We start from the raw sequence: 22,129 nt of genomic DNA, 5'->3' as shown, positions 1-22,129 counted from the left end.
TTTTATATTTAGTTGAGCCTTTAAAAATTGATTCTTAAAATGAATCCATCAAATCACAATCAAATGTAACTCTTCATAAATTTGCTTAGATGAAGTGCTTTGATTTTTCATAAAAAGCAAAATGAGGCACGTTCTATGAAATGCTAATTTGAATTTAAGTATAAACAATCAAGACTTTTTAAAAAGTTGAATAAATTTTGGTAAAAGAAGTTATTTAATACTGAAAGACACATCTATCTAGTGAATTATGTTACATGGTTTAAAGGATATGAATGAGTACTGATAATGTGACTATTCTGCTATAAATAATCAAAATAAATGATGTATAACTGACAGCTTAGAAACCCAGGTGGAGTATTAAGTGTTTTATATATATTATTTTATACATATTTTAATTACCATTTTAGATTAGTAAAAACTAGATAGCTAGACAGGAAGTTATTTGTTAAAGGTCATACTTTGTAAGTTTGAGAGCTACGAGGAATTCCAGATCTCCCTGACTGGAGAGTTCATTGACTGAATTATGAAAATATATTGATTTAATTCATTGGAATTCTGTATACAATTAAACTACCCTCACAGCTTTTGACATTCATAGATGTTTCTAGAAGTTTGTACCAACAGTGTTGTTCCATCTGTTCCAAAATATCTACACTTTTGTTCCAAAAGATCTGTTCCAAAAGATCTACACTTGTATTTATCATTTCATGGTTTCATGTCTTTGCTATCAAATCAATGTCAATTTCTGGTGTTAAATAAGTACTTTAAAAAATATTTATTGTTTTTTTGTTTGCAATATGGTTCAGGTTTAAGAAGTTTACGTGTTGTGACATTTTTCAAAATATAAAATCTTTCTTTTAAAATTTAATGATTTCTCATAACTCAACTATTATTCAAAGTAAAAATTCATTGATAGCACTGCATTAGACTTTAGTAAAGAAATATAAGTCCCAAATGAAAGTCATTTGCTACAGGAAATTCCTACTTGTGCTAAAACTAGTATTCCTCAATCTTAGAGCACTCAATTTTTAACCAGTATGGATTTAAAAATTGTCCAAAAAGTTGGTATAGCATTTTTTCTGATACAGCATTTTAATTTTAATCCAGTTGTTCTACTACCATTGAAGTGTTTCTGTGCAATCTGACCTTATATTATAAGGACAATATTATTCCTGAATTGCTTTCTTCTTGACAACCTTATTGCTTTACATTTTTCAGTCAATACTGTTGTGTCAAACATAGAATGTCATTGTAGAGATACTTATTCTATCATAAAACAGTTCTTCAAAGCTGTAAGGAAATTAGTACCAGATTTTACATTGTTCAACTGCAAATGAACTCACTCACCCTACGCTCCACCCAGTGTGACTGTCCTAGCAGTCTTGTCACTACATATACTCTTCATCAAGTCCTTCAGTTCAGTTCCGCTCAGCACTGTGCCTGCCACTACTCACCTGAAGAGATGAATAACCAAGGGGTTACCTATGCAGAACTTAATATCATGAAAAACTCAAAAAGACAGCAAATGAAAGCTAAGGGCACTAAGTGTTCCACTTCAGTAACTGAGCAGGAAATAACCTATGCAGAATTAAATCTTCAAAATGCTTCTTGGGATCTTCAAGAGAATGGAAAGAACTACCACTGCAAAGGTAAAACATTCACTACACACACAGTATAATTGTTCTAGGATATACTCTTGGGGTGCAGGGGCATAGGTGAACAAGTAGGGAATGATCTATATTTTTCATTTGTGAGGATCAGAATGTGGAGTAGGACTATGGTACTATAATTGAAACGGAGGACTGTGTTCAGGAATTGTAATTTGTGGTCTTTATCACATCTCATGGGGTAATATATTTACTGCAACTTCAACAGTATATTCTGAGAGAAGATTACAATGGTCGATACAGTTTGGGGGCCATGTTCTTATATGTGACTCCTTGTGCATCATTGGTTCTCTTGTATGTAAATTTCCTAAATGATTATTTCCATCCATCCTTTTTCAGTGTTTTCATTTCTCTTCCTAATATTTACCATTATGTCCAGAGAAGCTCATTGCTGGGATCCTGGGAATCATCTGCCTTGTCTTGATGTCCACTGTGGTCACAATAGCTGGTATTCCCTGTAAGTGTTTGAATGACTACAAAGGAATTTTTCACTTTAATGATCATCATCAGTACCCATTATACCTTGAAATATTGCATAACATTATTGAATTGCATTATGTCATTTTAATGCCCATTTTAATGCCTAAGTGTGGAATGGTTATTTTGGATTTGTCACATTAGAAATAATAATGTAAAGATTATTATGAATATGTTCAGATTTCATACCTCAACAAGTTACAGAAGAGGCCTTATTGAGATATACAAATTAATTCTTGAGATTAGTTAAATCAAATACTGTAGGAAGTGGTGAGGTTTGTTCTTCAGACTTGAAATACTTTTTCCCATGTGTTCATCATTTTATTAACTTTTAACTGGTAAGATCAATTTTATTACAGAGTTTTCTCATTCTAAACAATACACTAAATTTCAAACTAAGAAACTCAAATCACATGATTTATTTAGTTTAATATTAAGTTTTAAGAGGATTGCTTTAATTTTTCTAGCTACTAAAGGACTGAAGCAAAATAAGACATATCTGGAAACAAGGAACCAGAGAGGTACAACATCATTTTCAAAATACTGTTGTTAGTATAATTTCTATTTTATCTCAATCTTAGCCTAGGAAAAGATGACAATGGATTATTTATGGAAAAATAAATTAGAAAATCATGTAATAAACAGAAATAATGATTATAGGAGGGTATTACTTTTAATGGAACAATCTGAATAAATACTCATTTAAATCTCCATATCCATTGTTACCTTAATTTCACTCCTGCAATAACATGGTAAGAAATGAATAATTTTACTATTTTTAAATAGTAATTTCATTCAGTAAACTCTCAGGTCATGTAGAAATGGATATTTTTGTGTGTTTGCTTTATATGAACATATACATTAGGGAATGCTAGACTGGCCATTCTTTGCTGAGTGTATGAGCCAATTTTGTTCTATTTATACCATCCTGTGAGCATGTATGGGTATGTTATGCACACATGTGTATACATATGCAAGTGTGTAACTTAATTTGAATTTCTTAATATTCAAACTTCTTTTGGATGATATTTTATAATCTTTCTTTAGTTTATCACTGTGGTCATTGTCCAAAAGAGTGGTTTACATATTCCAACAATTGCTATTACATTAGCACTGAAAGAAAACCATGGAATGAGAGTCTGTTGTCCTGTGCTTCTAACAACTCTAACCTGCTCTGCATAGATGATGAAGAGGACATGGTAAGATTTCAAATGTTTCCAGATTTTATTAAAAACTTAAAAGTTAATATTATATTTAATTTAATTTAATTAATAATTACATGAGGATTATTTTCCTCTAAGCATTAGTATGAAATTACATGGTCACATATATGTATATATTTCAGTATATGAAATTATCTCTATATTTCTCTAGTTTATTGTGTAAATACACGTTATACAAAATAGTCCCTTGTTCTAAAACTCAGTAGCCTCAAAAAACTTAATATAATAACTTCTGGTGATTCTATAACACCATTTTTATGGGCTGTGAATCATTAGGATATTCTCTTTTGTGAGATGAGAAGTGCTTGAATATGTCTCTTGCCCATTTCTATGAGATGGTGTCTTCTTTTCCCTTCTTAGACGTCCTTCTTCTAGGGGCGCCTGTGTGGCTCAGTTGGTTAAGTGTCTGCCTTTCTTTGGCTCAGGTCATGATCTTAGGATCCTGGGATACAGCCCCTCATTGGGCTCCCTGCTCCACAGTGAGTCTGCTTCTCCCTCTCCTACTCCCCATACTTGTGCTCTCTCTGTGTCAAATAAACAAAATCTTAAAAAAAAAAGTTCCTGTAATATTTTAGATATGAGCTCTTTTCTGAGTTTATAAGATGCAAATAGATTTTTGACTCTGTGACTTGCATTTTTACTCTGAAATTGGGGTCTTTTAATGACAAAAATTTATTACTGTTACTCTGGTCCAATTTATCATTTTGGGTTTTAGTAGTTACTTTCGACTGATTTCAGAAGTCAGTCAACAGACATGAATATAATTTCCTATGTTACTCTCCAGGATTTATCTATCTTTATTTCTTTATTTTTTAACTCTTAAATAGGGTTCATGACCTATTGGGAATTTATTTTTTGTGATGCTGTGAGACAAAATAAAAGGTTACACTTTATTACCTCATGACCTAATTTGTGGAGTATAATTTATAGCAAAGTAGATATTTTCTTCATAAATAACTTTATATATATAAACCTGCATATATGTCCATATATGATCTAATCTGCTTTATATAAATAATAAAGATACTAGATATCCTTAGATAATTATATATACATATATCAGTCTATACAGTCTATCACAACCCACAGTCTTTCACAACCCACAGCATTTTGATTTAAATATAGAGCCATACCTTCCTTTACATTCCTTTACTGTGCTCTATTTATAATTTTCCTAAATATTTCTCTACTTATATTGAGAGTCACATGGATGTTATAATTTTGCTTCAAATAGCAAACAATTTAGAAAACACAAGAGGTGAAGGAAAGAAAGTCCATTAGACCTAAGGATAGTTTTACTCTGTCTTTTGTTCCTTTTCCTGATGATCTTAGATTCCTTCCACTATCATTTAATTCCTGTTTAGATAATTCCCTTAGCAGCTCTTTCAGAGTAGGACTGGAGTGACACATTTTCTTAGTTTTCTTTATCAGAGAATGTCTTGATTTCCCCTACATTCCTAAGTGATATTTTTGCTGAATAGTCAATTGTTTTCATTTGGAATACTGCACATAGCATCTAAAAATTATCTGTCCTTCTAGCATGACTTTTTTCTGTTATTTTGACTGGAGACAAAAAAACATTTTGGGAACTTTTTCTGTACCTACAGGTGCCTTTGGGTTGCCAGCCTCTCTGGCACCAGTCTGGAACATATGAGGTAAAGAGAAATTCCAGGGTGCTCACCACCATGTCATTCTTTGCATCTGGAGTGCCCAGTTCTGTCAGCTTTCTCATCACTTGTCTAAATCTTCTCATGTTGTCATATATATACTATCCAGGGGGTTTAGCTCTATTTGATGGGAGGAATAGTGAAAAACTTATCTTCTCTATCTTTCCAGAACAGGAAGCCTGATTTGTAGTGGTCTTAATATGAATGTTCCTAAGACTGACAGTGTTGAGTATCTGTTCCCGTACTCATTAGCCATCCATTTATGTTTTTTTGATGAAGTTAACTACTAAAATATTTTGGTTATATATTTAATTTTTATTATTGTATTTTGAGAATTCTTTAGGTATCCTGGTAGCAAGGCTTTTTTTATTAGATGTATGATTTGTAAGTATTTTCTCTGAAGTCTATGACTTATCTTTCTTTTCTCTTCAAAGAGAAAATTATCCTGATGGACTACACTTGATCAGTTTGTTCTTTTATGGATTATGTTTTTAGTGTTCTAAGAAATCTTTTGTCCCTCTTTAAGTGGTGTGTTTTTTCCTAATACATCTCCTTGAAATTGTATAGTTTACATTTATGTATGAGCAATTTTTAACATTTTTATAGTATAATGTATATAAACATTAATATGATTTGATACTGAATTGTTTCAACAACCATTTGGGTTTTTTTTCCTCTTTCAAGTTTTCATTTTAGTTTTAGTTAACATACAGTACAATGTTAGTTTCAGGTATAGAATTTAGTGATTCATCACTTACATATAACACCCAGTGCCCATCCACAACATTTGTTGAAAAAGATTATACTTCTTCCACTGACTGACTTTGCATCTTTGTTGAAATCTCCATCCCATGTATATGCATATATAAATTTGTACTCTCCAATCTGTTTCATTAATCTTGTTATGTATTTTTATGTTAATTTCACACTTTAAAAACCATTAATTTTGTAAACAGTACTTTCATAACAGTTCTTTTTCAGTTATTGTATCTATTTTAGAACTTTGCCTAGATGTTCCTTGTTTGTTTCTATCTTTCTAAATTTTATTTTTAAATTAAGAATGGATATTAGTTTTTTCAATTGCCTCTGCACCAGAGAAATCACATGATTTGATCTTCTTTGCTCTGTTCATGTGATGGATTAAGATTATGGAATTTCAAATGGAAATCCATCCAACATGGTATTGCTTCAATAAATCTACTTATGTCATAGTCCTTTATTTTACATATTGTCCAAATCTATTTTTTATTGCCACTAACATGTAATTTCCTTTTTTAAAAGTATTTCCATCAAAATGCTTATAACACATATTTTTTAGCAACTTTTTTCTTCCCTACAAGGATTTCTTTTTGGTATTTGATCAGCATTACATTTTCTTCATTCATAAGCATCTAAACATTCGGTAAATGATTGTAAAAAGTATTCTGCTTTGCAGATAAAATTGTGCTAGAAGTTGTAAGACACTTCTGATATTGTTTTTTCCTTTGGTTTTGGTTTTCACAAGTTGTATTCGGTAGGATTTTTCCAATTTTATGTATAGTTTTAAATATGTTTGCATATTTTCCTTAAATTCTCTTATTTTTTTTATAAATTAATTTTTATTGGTGTTCAATTTACCAACATACAGAATAACACCCAGTGCTCATCCCGTCAAGTGTACCCCTCAGTGCCCATCACCCATTCACCCCCACCCCCCACCCTCCTCCCCCTCCACCACCCCTAGTTCATTTCCCAGAGTTAGAAGTCTTTATGTTCTGTCTCCCTTTCTGATATTTCTCACACATTTCTTCTCCCTTCCCTTATATTCCCTTTCGCTATTATTCATATTCCCCAAATGAATGAGAACATACACTGTTTGTCCTTCTCCGGTTACTGTGGCCAAGTTCAAAAAGGGTGTTGCCTGAGTTCTCCTCTGGGATTTTGATGGAATCTTGTCTCACATTTAGATCTTTCATCTATTTTGAGTTTATCTTTGTGTATGGTGCAAGAGTGGTCCAGTTTCATTCTTCTGCATGTGGATGTCCAATTTTCCCAGCACCATTTATTGAAGAGACTGTCTTTCTTCCAGTGGATCGTCTTTCCTCCTTTATCGTATATTAGTTGAGCATAAAGTTCAGGGTCCACTTCTGGGTTCTCTGTTCTGTTCCATTGATCTATATGTCTGTTTTTGTGCCAGTACCACACTGTCTTGATGAACACAGCTTTGTAGTACAACCTGAAATCTGGCATTGTGATGCCCCCAGATATGGTTTTCTTTTTTTAAAATTCCCCTGGCTGTTTCGGGTCTTTTCTGATTCCACACAAATCTTAAGATAATTTGTTCTAAATCTCTGAAGAAAGTCCATGGTATTTTGATAGGGATTGCATTATACGTGTAAATTGCCCTGGGTAACATTGACATTTTCACAATATTAATTCTGCCAATCCATGAGCATGGAATATTTTCCATCTCTTTGTGTCTTCCTCAATTTCTTTCAGAAGTGTTCTGTAGTTTTTAGGGTATATTTTGAGAACCATTTGAATGGTAAATGGTTCTCCAACCTTTTATTTTCAGGTTGTAGGTGTCCTTCTGTCTAAAATGAGTCTCTTGTAGACAGCAAATAGATGGGTCCTGTTTTTTTATCCAGTCTGAAACTCTGCGCCTTTTGATGGGGTCATTAAGTCCATTCACGTTCAGAGTTACTTGAACTTCTTCTTAAAGGGGAGTTTTAAGAGTCCCCCTTAAAATTTCTTGCAGAGCTGGTTTGGAGGTCACATATTCTTTCAGTTCCTGCCTGTCTTGGAAGCTCTTTATCTCTCCTTCCATTTTGAATGAGAGCCTTGCTGGATAAAGTATTCTTGGTTGCATGTTCTTCTCATTTAGGACCCTGAATATATCCTGCCAGCCCTTTCTGGCCTGCCACGTCTCTGTGGAGAGGTCTGCTGTTACCCTAATACTCCTCCCCATGAAAGTCAGGGACTTCTTGTCTCTTGCTGCTTTAAGGATCTTCTCTTTATCTTTGGAATTTGCAAGCTTCACTATTAGATGTCGAGGTGTTGAACGGTTTTTATTGATTTTGTACAAAATCCAGATTTTGTAACTCTGTGGGAGAGAGGGCTGTTTCTGATTCTTTCTTTTGAGGTGAGGTTTTCCTTCTAGTCATTTTGCTCAGTGCAGAGTGGCCAAAAACAAGTTGTATTGGAACACGGGGGAGTATCACTGGTCCGTCCAGCTGGTCTTCTGGGGGAGGGGCCTGCTGTGCTGATTTTCAGGTGTTAGCACTTGGGGGAGCTGCTCTGCCCCTGCCTGCTGCAGGGCTCAGCGGGGGTTGTTTACCCCGTGGGGCCCCAGGAGGAACAGCAGCAGTTGCTATGGCAACTCTGGAAGCCTGGATTCAGCCTCCGCAGGAACTACGGGGCTCGGGGCTCTCGGTTCTCCGTCCGCAGGGCCTGGAGGCTCCGGGGCGGGGCCGCTGATCTGCTCAGCTCGGGGCAGGAGCGTCCTTGCTGTCCTGGGCCCTCTCGGCCCCTGCCTGTCCCGGGGGAGGCCGGATCCTGGGCTGTGTCCCGGCGCCCTGTGCTCCGGGGCCTGCGCTGTGGGATTCGCGCTCCCGCCCCGCAGCCCCCTCCGCGGAGCCGCCGCCCGAGCCCCTCCGAGCTGCTCCGGCCCCGCCGTGCGCGCTGCAGCCCTTAGGGAGCTCGGCGCACTCTCCCGGGGCGCAGGTGTCTGTGAGTGTCCCCGGGAGCCCGAGGGCATCCCCGCCCTCCTGGGTCCTGCTCCAACTCCCTGCGAGCCCCTTGCCGCCCGGGAAAGTTGGTGCAGCTCCTGCTCCTCCGGGACGGGGCTCTCCTGTCCTGGGGACACTCGCCCCGGCCTCAGCCCGGCTCCTCGCGGGGCCCCTCCCCCTCGGAGGCCTTTTGTTTCTTTATTTCTTTTTCCCCGTCTTCCTACCTTGATAGAAGCGCGAACTCTTCTCCCTGTAGCATTCCAGCTGGTCTCTCTTTACATCTCAGGCCGAATTCGTAGATTTTCAGGATGGTTTGAAGGTTATCTAGGTAATTTGGTGGGGACAGGTGATTTGGGGACCCTGCTCTTCCGCCATCTTGCCCCTCCTCCCATAATATTCTCTTATGATAGTTTTACTGTGGCATAATGTACATACAGATGGATGCATACTTAATGCATGTCAACAGATGGCTGAATTTTCAAGTCTCATCATCACACAGAATAAGAAAATTAATTTTACCAGCAAGAGGCAAAATGCCTCTTCGCGTTCTCACCTCTGTTTACCAATCATTTATATAAATGGAATCATACGGTATGCATACTTTATTTTTGACTCTTTCAAGTGAAGCTATGCTTGTGCAATTCATTAATATAGTTGCATGAAGCTGTAATTTGTCCATACTCCTTACTCTTCTACTGTCTGATTCTACTACAGTTGTATTCATCCATTCTATTGCTGATGATTTTGGATATATTTGGGCATTGATTCATATGGGGCTTGCATGAGTTAACTATTGATACTTCACAATCAGCTTTCACCTAAATATATGTTTATCATTTCTACCTTCTATATCTTTAATTGGCTCTTCTCTGTAAAGTTTCTTTCTTTTTTTTTTTTTTTATTTATGATAGTCACACACACACACAGAGAGAGAGGCAGAGGCACAGGCAGAGGGAGAAGCAGGCTCCATACACCAGGAGCCCGACGTGGGACTCGATCCCGTGTCTCCAGGAATCGCGCCCTGGGCCAAAGGCAGGCGCTAAACCGCTGCGCCACCCAGGGATCCCTTTGTCAAGTTTCTTAAGAAGAAAGCTACTCAGGTCATGCATACATAGTATTCTTCCTTTTGAGTAACAGTGACGAAGCATGAATTGTCTCTAAACACCACTTTGGTTCCATGTTAAGAATTTTAATGTATTCTCAATTTAGTATCATCTAATACAAGGCATTTTCACAGATTTCATGTTTGAACTGTAAATTTTTCAATGTTGGGTCATCTTTTACATGTTTGGAAATTCCTTAAATTTCTTTCTGTTGTTCCTTTGTCTTCAGAGAATATATTTTTATTATTTCCATCCTTTAAATGTTTGATCCTTATATATAACCTTAACCACTTTCAATATATGTCAGTTATGTCGAGATGGTTCCTAGTGCTTTGACAGTCTTCCATAGGTCTCCTGATTCTGTGACTAGCTAACTATTCTCTCACTCACTGATGGAAAAGCTCTTAAGTCTCCAACTATGCTCATTGCATTGTTTATTTAACCTTCCACATCTGTCAGTTTATATTTCATGTGTTTGAGGGTTCTGTTGTTAGGTGAATAATACATGTTTATAATTACTTTATATTCCTCTTATATTGACAGCCTTAATAGGTTGAAACGTTTCTTTTAATTTCTAATACTTCTTGTTTTAACAGCTACTTTGTTATTAGAATAATCATTTCTGCTCACTTATGGGGTTAATGTTTGTAGAGTCGATCTTTTGCTATCCTTTTACTTACACCTATTTGTGCATTTGAGTCTAACGTGTGTGTGTTATAGAGAACATATAGATGAATCATAATCTTTCATTCAGGATGATAATTTCTACCTTTGATTACAATAATTATTTAATTCATATGAATGTCATTGTTGGGGTAATTGGATTTAGGTCTACCATTTTCCTATTTATTTTTATGTCTTGGTTTCTCTTCCACCCTACCTCACATATTTTATATTAAACATATTTTAGGATTCCATTTTAATTCCACTATTATGTCTTGGCTATATTCTTAAGTTATTTCCTTAGTAGGATCTATTGGCCTTACAAATATATTCAATGTATCCCTTTTTTTTAATTGAGAAGAAATTGACATATGACTTCATATAAATTTAAAGTATACAATGTGCTCATTTGATATATTTATGTCTCTTTTTTTAAACTTAAAGAATTCACTTTAGCATTTCTGTAGGCCAGGTCTAATAGTTAAAATGTCTTCTGACACATGATTTAACAGACCAGCACTGGAGTCATACTGCTGCTATTCTCTGGCTGCCATCTCGGATAGAGTTGACACTTTGACACATCATTCTATGGCATGTTGAGAAAGTCTTTATCTCTTCTTCAATTCTGAATCAGATATTCTTGGTTGACAGGTCATTTTCTCTTTGATCACATTAAACATATCATCCCACTCTCTCCTGTCTTGACCTGGGAAGAAGTTCTTGCTGAGAGAATCCTTTTTGGTGTCTGCTGTGGCATGTTGACCTCAGAGCCCTTAAAGCAGTATTGGAACTGATTATCCAGGTTCAGGCACAGATGGAACTACCACAATGATTGCATGTTGGTGTACAGGTTCATTTGCTAAGGCTGTGGCACTAGCGTCTAGCATGGAGGCATGTGCAGGCATTCCGTGGAAATTGTATTTGGGCCTCAGGGGCTCACCACTGTGACTCTGGCTGGCTAGAAGAATGTAGTAGTGACATGGGCTCTGTGATGAAAAGGTTCAGTGGGGGCTTAGGCCCAGGGAGCAAGGTATAGAATAAAGATGGTGTTTCAAAGTTTCAACTCTGCCCCAAGTAGCAATCACAAGAAAGCAGCAGCATGATCCAATGGTAGTTTGTTCAAGCCATATGTCAAGACCCAGGAGCTGGGCATAGAGCTCTAGGAGCCAACACCAAGTGGCAGTTCATGCTATGACGTGGGAACTGAAAGTATGTCTTGTGATGCAATACTATATTACCAGCAATGAGGACTCAGAGCACTGCTACGGAACCTATGAGAAGGGGTTCAAGGAGTGGCCCTAGCATTGATGGGTCAGACGCTTGAACTGTCATAGGTAGAGGAAAGATTCCAGGCAGCAACAAACTAGTGTTGTTAGCAATGGCAGTTCAGAGTCCACGCCTGGGAGTGGGATTCAAGCAGTAGAAGCACCTTTTACAGTGAAGACCCAGAGTCAGGACAAAGAACCCAGTAGATGGGACTCAGGGCAGCAGCAGCATGCACCCCTAATGGCAACCAAGGCATGTCTTAGGATGTGGGGGCAGGGCTCAAGTCAGTAGAGACCACCAAGTAATGTTGAGACAAAGCCCCAACCTGGGACTAGGAGTAGACAAAAATCAGAGGCAGTCCTAATCTTGTATATGGGGGTGGGGGTGGGGTGGTTTTGCAATGGTGCCAAATCCCTAAAAGCAGCAATTGGGGCCCCTGAAGACCAGTCTCCCCATAGCAGCAGCTTCCGCTCTGGGAGTAGTTGCAGGGTAGAGGGGGCACTCTGTTCTGCTCCATCACGTGGAGTCACCATCAGTGGGCCACCTCTGTTGCAAAAACTACAGATGTCCACAAGGTAAAGCTTGCTGAGTTCTCCTGTTCCACTTCTCTCCATGTGGTGACTCCCTCTGAGGAGATTCCTCAAAGTGCAAAGCAGCTCTCAATGGAGGGTTGAGTTATGCTGGTAAAATGATTTCCTTACTTGCCATTTGGCAATCCTGGATTTTTGAGCTCCAGGTTTTGATACTTCTTTGTTTTGTTTTGTTTTGTTTTTTTAAAAATTTTTCATTTAAATTCAATTTAATTAACATATAGTATTATTAGTGTCAGAGGTTGAATCCAGTGATTCATTAGTTGCAAATAGCACCCAGTTCTCATTATTTCATGTGCCCTCCTTTGTGCCCATCACCCAGTTACCCTATCCCCCCACCATCTCCCCTCAAGCAATCCTCAATCTGTTTCCATAGTTAAGAGTCATTATGGTTTCCCTCTATCCCTGTTTTTGTCTTCTTACATTTTTCCTTCCCTTCATCTATATTCATCTGTTTTGTTTCTTAAATTCCACATTTGAGTGAAATCATATGGTATTTGTCTTTCTCTGACTGACTTATTTCACTTAGCATAATACCCTCTAGTTCCATTCATGTCATTGCAAATAGTAAGATTTCATTCTTTTTGATGGCTGTGTGATATTCTAGCCATCTGGGCTCTTTCCATTTTTTGGCTATTGTGCTATAAAGATTGCTGCTATGAATATGGAGTACATGTGCCCCTTAGAATCACTATGTTTGTAACATTTGGATAAATATCATGTAGTGCAATTGCTGGGTCATAGGGTAGCTCTATTTTTAACTTTTTGAGGAACCTTCATACTGTTTTGCAGGATGACTGTACCAGTTTGCATTTCCATCAACAGTGTAAGAAGGTTTCCCTTTCTCTGCATCTTTGCCATCATTTCTTGTTTTCTGTTGTTAATGTTAGCAATTCTGATCAGTGTGAGGTGTTCTCTCATTGTTGTTTTGATTTGCATTTCCCTGATGACAATTGATGTGGAGCTTTTATTCATGTATCTTTTGGCCATTTGTATGTCTTCTTTGGAGAAATGTCTATTCATGTCTTTTCCCCTTTCTTGGCTGGATTTTTTTGGTTTTTGGGTGTTGAGTCTGATAAGTTCTTTTTAGATTTTGGATACTGATGATTCTTTGTTATCCAGAGCATTCCTTGAACCATTTCTAGTTTGAAGTTGTTTAGTTTTTCTTTTTACTATTTTTTGCTAGGTTGATGACCATTGGGACCTCCTAGCCTCCCATCTTGCTGATGGCACTCTTCACATATATACAATGAACTGGTCACCATAAAATTCAAATTAATTCTGACTAAATTCTGTAAATAAGTTATCACTAACATATCTCTTTTCTTCCCCTATTACAGATATGCCTATAGAAATTTTACAAAAATTTGCATCATATCATTTTGCTTTGATGAAAGGCCTATGCTAGTGCCAATTTTTGCTGAATGACAGAAATCTGAAGGGGATTTTTGCTTTTATGTGAAAAAAAGGTGAAAATAGTGTTCAGTGTTAGTTTTGCTGTTATAGAGGCAGTACATGTGCCAAGCAGTGGGAATGACCTTGTCAAGTTCCTCAGAAACTACACTTAGGGGATCCCTGGGTGGCACAGTGGTTTGGCGCCTGCCTTTGGCCCAGGGCACGATCCTGGAGACCCGGGATCGAGTCCCACGTCAGGCTCCCGGTGCATGGAGCCTGCTTCTCCCTCTGCCTATGTCTCTGCCTCTCTCTGTCTCTCTGTGTGTGACTATCATAAATAAAGAAAAAAAATTAAAAAAAAGAAATATTAAAAAAAAAAGAAACTACACTTAGCATCTTGATATCAAGGGTAGGTTTCAACTGTATTTTGGAAGATCTGTGCTTCAAGATCTCAATTTATTTTGTGCATCCATTAGCAATTACATCCATTAGCAATATGTATTTTAAGGCATCAGAAAAGTCTAAGAGAGATTCTTTTTAGGACCATGGAATGTTCAGCAAATTTTCCATGGAAATTAATCATAATTGCTTCTTCAATTTACACCATTTCAGCTTAGGAAAAGTTTCATAGGAACACTCTATTTTCAGAAGAGTGGAAAACCTGTATTTCTATTTTTAAATATTTTATTTATTTATTTGGCACAGAGAGATAGAGCACAGCAGGCAGAAGGAGAGGCAGAAGTAGGCTCCCTGCCAAGCAAGGAGCCCAACACAGGGCTCTCAATTTCAGAACACTGGTGTCATAACCTGAACTAAAGGCAGATACTTAACTAGCTGATCTACCCAGGTGCCACTGAAATCTGTACTTCTTACAAAGTTGTACTGAAGCCAGATGGCACTGGTTTCTGAATACCAATTATGTATATCTTCCTACACTATATTCATGATTTCACACTGGTGACATGAAATGAACCATTACTGGTGAAATTGCACCCCCAAAATTAACAAATGCTTAAAAAATGTTTTCTTTCCCCTCCATGTGCCATATAACAGCACAAGATTGTATTCATATATGGTATAGGTCCAATCATATGGTATTGTATTGGTGACTTTAAACAATCATATCTGTACAAGCAATTGCAAGAGGAAAGTATGCATACAGATTTTTAAATTCACTGACATATTTAACCATTAATGCTATTCTTTATTCATTCTTGTAGATTTGTATTACAATTTAGTGACCTATAATATTAGCTTGAAGAATATTTTTGGAGAGCAGGTCCATAAAGAAGAAATTCTCTTAGGTTTTGGGTCTATCATGGAGTCCTTGTAGATCTTCTTTATTGTCAGACTGTTTTACAGAGTTTATACTTCTTTGAGAGGACCTTTGTGTGTGTGTGTGTGTGGTGTGTGGTAAATAGGTTTGTGTTTTCTTTCTTTCTTTCTTTCTTTCTTTTTTCTTTCTTTTTCTTTCTTTTCTTCTTCTTTTTTGTATTTTCAGCTCTGACCCTCCCTGTCTTTTTATTCTTCACTGTTTCTGGTGAGAGCATATATATTAATCATATTTTATTTTCCTAAATATAATGGCCAGTTTTTCTCTCCCTGCTGTCAAGATCACTTCTTTTTGTTTGCCTTTATTTTATATTTTAAGTTCTGGCAACCAAGCCACATAATATAAAATTTACCATATTCACATTACTTATGCTTAAAAAAATGTTTTCTAGAGCATCTTTAGGTTTATAGCAAAAGTAAGACAAGACAAAGAGATTTCCTGTATCCCCCTACTGCATATATCTATGCACCTGTAGGGCACAGACTCTCTCACTGTCAATATTCCTCAGTGGCGTGGTTCATCTGATAAACCTATATTGACGCATTTTTATCAACCAGAGACTATAATGTACTATCAGGTTTACTCTTGATGTTGTGCATTGAATGAGTTTGGAGAAATATGTAATGACATGTATCAACCTTTATGGAGTTATGCAGAATAGTTTCAGTGCCTTAAAAATCCTCTGTGCTCCACCTATCCATCCTTTCTTCCCCACTAAACTTTGTCAACCACTGATCTTTTCACTGTAGCTATAGCTTTTTCTCCAGACTGTCATACAGTGGGAATCATACTTATCTCACATCTTACATCTAACTATATCATGCATCTTCAACAACTTTAAGCACACAGTTTAGACTGCTAGCTATAGTAATATAGTAATTCCCCTCCCCTACATCCCCTCAACCCTTAAGAATCACCATTTACTTCTGGATCTATCAGTTTCTCTACTGATGTGAATGTGTATTCCTATCGTGTGTGTGTGTGTGTGTGTGTGTGTATGTGTGTGGCTTATTTCTATAACCATATTGCTTGAGACTCTCATCCATGCTGAAGCATGTGATAGAATTTCTTTCCTTTTCAAGGCTGAGTAATATTGCATTGCTTTGTGTATACTATGTTTTCTTGATCCATTCATCTATCAGTAGACATTTGGGCTGCTTCTACCACTTGGCTGTTGTGAATAATGCTGCAGTGAGCATGGGTGTACAGATACCTCTTTGAAATCTTGTTCTCAATTATTTTATGTATTTTCCTATATGTCGGAGTGCTGATTCATAATATTATTCTATATGTGGATCCCTGGGTGGCTCAGCGGTTGAGCAACTGCCTTCGGCCCAGGGCGTGATCCTGGAGTCCCAGAATTGAGTCCCATGTCGGGCTCCCTTCAGGGAGCCTGCTTCTCCCTCTGCTTCTGTCTCTGCTTCTCTCTCTGTGTGTCTCTCATGAATGAATAAATAAAAATCTTTAAAAAATATTAATAATATTATTTTAGTTTTAGTTTTCTGAAGAAGCTCCATAATGTTTTTCATATGGGCAGTCTAGTTTACATTCCCAACAGTAGTGTACAAGAGTCCTCTTTTTTCTACCTTCTCAACGACACTTTTTTTTTTATAATATCCATCCTAAGGTATATGAAGTGATATTTCTTTTTTTTTAATTTTTATTTATTTATGATAGTCACACACACAGAGAGAGAGAGGCAGAGACACAGGCAGAAGGAGAATCAGGCTCCATGCACCGGGAGCCCAACGTGGGATTCAGTCCCGGGTCTCCAGGATCGCGCCCTGGGCCAAAGGCAGGCGCCAAACCGCTGCGCCACCCAGGGATCCCTGAAGTGATATTTCATTGAGGTTTTGACTTGTAATTCTCTGATAATTGGTGATAATTAGCATCTTTTCATATGGTTTTTGATGATTTATAAATTTCCTTTGGAAAAAAAATTTTAACTTAAATTTTTAATTAAATGCCCATTTTTTAACTGGGTTATTTGGTTTTTATTGTTGTTACTGATTCATGGGATTCCTTATATATTTTGGATATGAATCCTTTGTCTGATATATGATTTGCAAGTGTTTTTTCCCATTTGTCTTTTCATTCTGTTGATCGATCCCTTTGATGCACAGAAATATTTTAGTTTGATGTTAGCTCATTTGTCTGGAGTGGACTCTTCCTTCGTGGTCTGTGCTTTTGATGTCATATCCAAGAATTCATTGCCAAATACAATGTTATTTATTTTACCCATGGTCTTTTCAAGGAGTTTCATAATTTTACATCGTATGTTTAGGTCTTCAGTCCATTTGGAGTTAATCTTAATATATGATGTAAATATAAGCATCCAGCTTCACTTTTTGCGTGTGGATAGTTTCCCATCATAAATTGTAAAAATACTCTCCTTTTCCTATTTAGTGGTTTCGGCAATCCTATAAAAATGATTATATGGAAAATACAGGGGTTTGGGTATGGATATATCTTTAAATTGTTGTTTCTATGGCAATTTAGGGCTTGGGGATTCCTATTTCTATGTCTTGCTGATGTCACCTCCTCTCCGGTCTGAAATAGTGTCCATGGTAGAGGTGGATTGTGTGGTGGATACGTGGTCTAAGGCTGATGGAGATGGAAAATGTATCACCCATTTTCTGATTTTCATACTGACTTGTCACCTCTTAATTCACCCTGTTCCCTCAAGAGTATTTCTTTGTGTTCTTACATGATCTTCAGTCATTTCAGTATGATGTCCTGAGATGTGGATTTCTATGTGCACATTCTCTTAGTTTGCTAAATCGCTGGGGTCTATAAATATTTTTAAAATATATTTAAAAGTTATTCATACATTGTGATGTAAGATTGATTCTCTGGTTTATTTTGCCTCTCTTGTCCTTCTCAGGTTGAACTTAGAACTACGTTAGTTTTACTGATATTGTTTTGAAGGTTTCTAAACCCTATTAATGATTCTCTCTCATCCTGTGGGATGAATACTCTTACTCCTTTTTTCAATTTCATCAATTATTTTCTCTGCCTCTCAAGTTTTCTGCAGAGTTAATTTATTGAAGTTTTCATTTTAGATATGTATTTATAAAGCAAGAATATCTCTGTGGTCTATTCATTTTTTTTCCTCTATTGATAAATCCTACTTGCTAAGTTGTTGCCATCGTATTTTCATCCAATTATTTGAACTAAGTTTTTAAATTTACATATATACATAAATATAACTTCAAAGTACTTTTTTCTAATAATGTAAATCTTATCTGCATAAAAGTTCCTATGGATCTGTTTTATGCCTTCTAATATGGAAGACATTTTCCAGTTTCTTTTCATTTCTTTTGGAGATGTTCTTGATAATATTATTTAATAAACATGCATTCTATTTCATATTTCATAGATTTATTATTTTTTTGTAAGTTGTGTAAACTTTACTGCAGAATCTTATCCTATGAAGTTGACTTTCTGAGATTTTTGTTTAGTTTTCCAAAATCTTATTATTTATTTTTATTTTTATTTTTTGTCTATTTTACTGGGTATGATCCTTGTGATTTGTAGCTTAGATGTCAACCATTAATATTTTTAAAAGTCTATATTCAAATACTGCAAGTCAGTAGGGCTTCCACCATCTGCCATGTGATGTGTGTGCTTGTGTGTGTGTTTGTATGTATGTGGGAGTGTGGTAGGGAAGTGATCATATTACTAGCAGTTCTCAAATTTCCTTCATCTTTTACTTTCTGCTAGGTTCACCTTGGTCTCCTCTCCCTGTGTGCATAATTTTTTCCATCTGCCAAGAGTGTATAGAGGGCTCATGTCAACTCTTCTGTTGTACTTTCCCATACAGTATCTTCCCATTATATTTATGGGAATCAGAGCACTTGGAACAAAGACCACAAACTCTGACTAGTAAAAATATGGGTTTTCCTTATCATGACTGAGTAATATCAGAACTTTGGGCTGAAAAATCAACTAATTAAGTTTGTCTCTGTGGCACCAGCAGCATTGCTTTTTGCAGCCAGTTTTTCCAATTGTGAAGACTACTGTTCTTCTTGGTAACTGATCTGGGATGACAGGTAAGGAGGTATTGGAGCTGCCCTAATACACAGGAAAATTACAGGGTTCTTCTTTTTACTTGAATACCTAGGATTTTTTCCAAAGAATATTTCACAAAGGACTTTTAACCTTTTGTCACCTACCAGAGCCCAAAATTGTTGCTTTTGTCAGTTTCTCCTCTTACTTAGTCCTATGAAGACACTCATCCAGTGTGTCCAGTGTGATACATTATATTATAATTAGATGGATACTATAATGTAAGAAAGAATTTATTTGTTACTACAAAATTCAAATGAATGTAAAAATTTCTATTTGATTTATCATAAAATCTGTTTTCTCATAGTATTGGTTGAGCTTCTTTACTCATTCTTCATGGATTAGAATCTCCTCGACAATCAGTAATAATTCATCTGTGTGGTCAAAAAGCTTCACTTTCTTCTCCAAAGTGTAAGTTTCCTGAGAATGTTTACATTTTATGACTTCAAAGAATTATCTTACAAGGAAAAACATTAATATGTGAAAAATTATATAAACACAAATGTTGCAGTGTTTTCATAGAAAATGATAAGGGAAATATTTAGATTTTGATCTATAACTATTAGGCAATAAACAAATAAATTGTTTATTCATAAATATTACGGTGTATACTACTAAGATTAATGAGACATAATTCTCTGTATTTCAGATTGTCATTATCTTCAGAAAGTGATGGGAATTGTCCATATTTCAACTTTGACATAAACAAAACTTCTCATGAAGACTGCTTAGACTTAAAACCATATATTTGTAAACACCAGGCATTAGTTACCTAAATTTGGTATAATGCTATCTCACAATCTAAAGAACATTATCTCTCATTTCTTCAAAAGCCATACAACTGTTTTCTCAGAATTTTTTAAAGATGTTATTTTTCAGAGCAATTTTAGATTCACAACAAAATTAAGAGGAAGGTACAGAGATTAACTCTATTGCCCCTATCCACACATGTGATGACCTCTCCAATTATCATCATCCCTCACTAGAATGATCCATTTGTTACCCAGGATGAATCTGTAGTGGTGCATCATAATCACCCAATGTCAAAAGTGTACCTGAGGTTTCACCCTTGGTGTTGATGTTATACTAACATAAAAGTATATATACTCAGGTACATACTACATATTTCTTAAGCCTTTGCTATTGATTAAGATGAGTTACACTTAAATTAAAAATTAAAATATCAAGTACTCTTTTTATAAATTCCTCAATAAAAAGAACCATTCTACTAAAATTTCAAAGTAATTGATTTTTTCCTAGCCCTTAAAGGAGATGCAAATAAGAGTTGAACAGCCCAGGGTGTCAAGGTTATCAGTCAGAGTTGAATCAGGACACAGACACCAAGGGAAGTTTGAGTAAACAATTATCTATTTGTAAGGGAAAGCCTACTAAAAGGAAAGGCTACTAAGATAAAAATGTAAGAACACCTTAGGGTTAAAAGAGAGTTCCCAAAAGACAGATGGCCAAGAAGCTAGATCTACTCTCTGAAGGTGGGATTTACATGTCATTGAAGACAACGTGCCTCCACAGCTTCATGGCAGACGTGCTCACAGAATTGGCCTGGAACAGAGCAGCTCCACAGTCCACAGGGCTGAAGCTGGTGAGGATGGATTTCAGGCTGTGACTGGCAAGCAGGAAGAACCCTTGCCAGTTTGTTAAGAGGCATAGAGCAAATGGCAGGAACTATGACTGGTACAGGACACAAAAATTTGCTTGAGGCTGAATACACTGCACTGCCTGCATGCATGCAACTGCAACCAAGCCATCGTTGCCAAACACCCTGATAAAGCATGAAACCAGGAAAAAGAGCCCTCTCTGCTTCAATGTGTCTCCATTACCTCTTACTGACAAAACCCAACCTCAGATGAGCTGACACAAGAAAGAAAGTGTACAGCACCTAGCTCCATTTTCTGAGAATAAGGCAGTAAGGGATTGATTTGGAGCTGGGAGTAATCAATTGTTAAACACTCAGGGTGATCATGCAACCACCACAGGGTGGCTATATAAGGCTCTTGCTTTTCACATCTGCCCCACTTCCTCAGAGAATGGAACCAAAGTGTACCTTCAGAATCTGTTGTAGGGCAGTACTATGAAAGGTTAGGTTCATTATACCATAGAGATAGATTTTCATTGAATGAGAACCACTGTCCTTTGATACTTTTTCTTTCATGGCATTTTCCTCACCAGGATTCAGGTATATTGGAAGAGTTCTTGTTTTATTAAATTCTCCACATCGCTACCTCTGTCATTCTTTACTAATCTGTTAAAAATACTTTGAAGTTAAAAATAAATGTAAAGTAGTGAAGAAAACAAGAATTAAAAGTATAAGGATATTTGCATAGAGCACACAGCTAGTTATTGACAGAATTCAGGACAAATGTTAGTACTTTGATAATGATTCAGAGATATTTTTACCCTAATTCAATTATAGCAGAGAGAGATAAACTCAATAATTATTTGCAAAATAATTCATATTTTATATATGTTTATCTTTGAAGATATATTTATATTCTTTATATTCTCTGTGCTTATTCCTTATGATCATATAGGGAAGTTATGTGAATATTCAAACTCAATTTCATATACTATTTAAATGGTAGCTGTAACTAATTGCTAAAGTTGTGTCACAAACAACCCAAGATTGCATTAACAATTAAAAATAAGCATTTATTTCTCATTTGCCAGTCTGTGGTTTGGCTATGTTTTAGTTGATTGACATTGAGCATGTATGGATTTGACTCCAGACTAGATTCAGTTCAGATTTTTTTTTAATTCTTCATTGTTAGAAGAGCGGGCTACCTGGTATATTCACCAGATATCAGTCATTTTGACTTAAGAACTTGATCCTTTTGTGCTGTCACCTGTGACATGATAATAATTGTAGACACTTCATAAGGTTGATCTGAGGAATCAATAACAATGCCTAATGATCCTTAAAATACAGCCTAATCAACGATGTTCTGGCTATAT

General features: G+C 36.4%; 1 protein-coding gene across 1 annotated transcript; it reads left to right on the top strand.

Annotated features, from left to right (window-relative positions):
* Positions 1-1,462: 1,462 nt before the first annotated feature.
* LOC129517102 (NKG2-A/NKG2-B type II integral membrane protein-like) lies at positions 1,463-20,818 on the top strand. The gene is made up of 6 exons (XM_055336730.1): positions 1,463-1,649; positions 2,029-2,124; positions 3,192-3,343; positions 19,467-19,570; positions 19,809-19,909; positions 20,673-20,818. The coding sequence occupies exons 1-6, from the start codon at positions 1,463-1,465 to the stop codon at positions 20,816-20,818; spliced, it is 786 nt and encodes a 261-aa protein (XP_055192705.1).
* Positions 20,819-22,129: the final 1,311 nt, after the last annotated feature.

This window comes from Nyctereutes procyonoides, unplaced genomic scaffold (assembly GCF_905146905.1).
Source record: "Nyctereutes procyonoides isolate TBG_1078 unplaced genomic scaffold, NYPRO_anot_genome, whole genome shotgun sequence".
Taxonomy (NCBI): Eukaryota; Metazoa; Chordata; class Mammalia; order Carnivora; family Canidae; genus Nyctereutes; species Nyctereutes procyonoides.
Note: the sequence above shows the minus strand (reverse complement) of the source record. Positions and strands in the feature narration are given on the sequence as shown.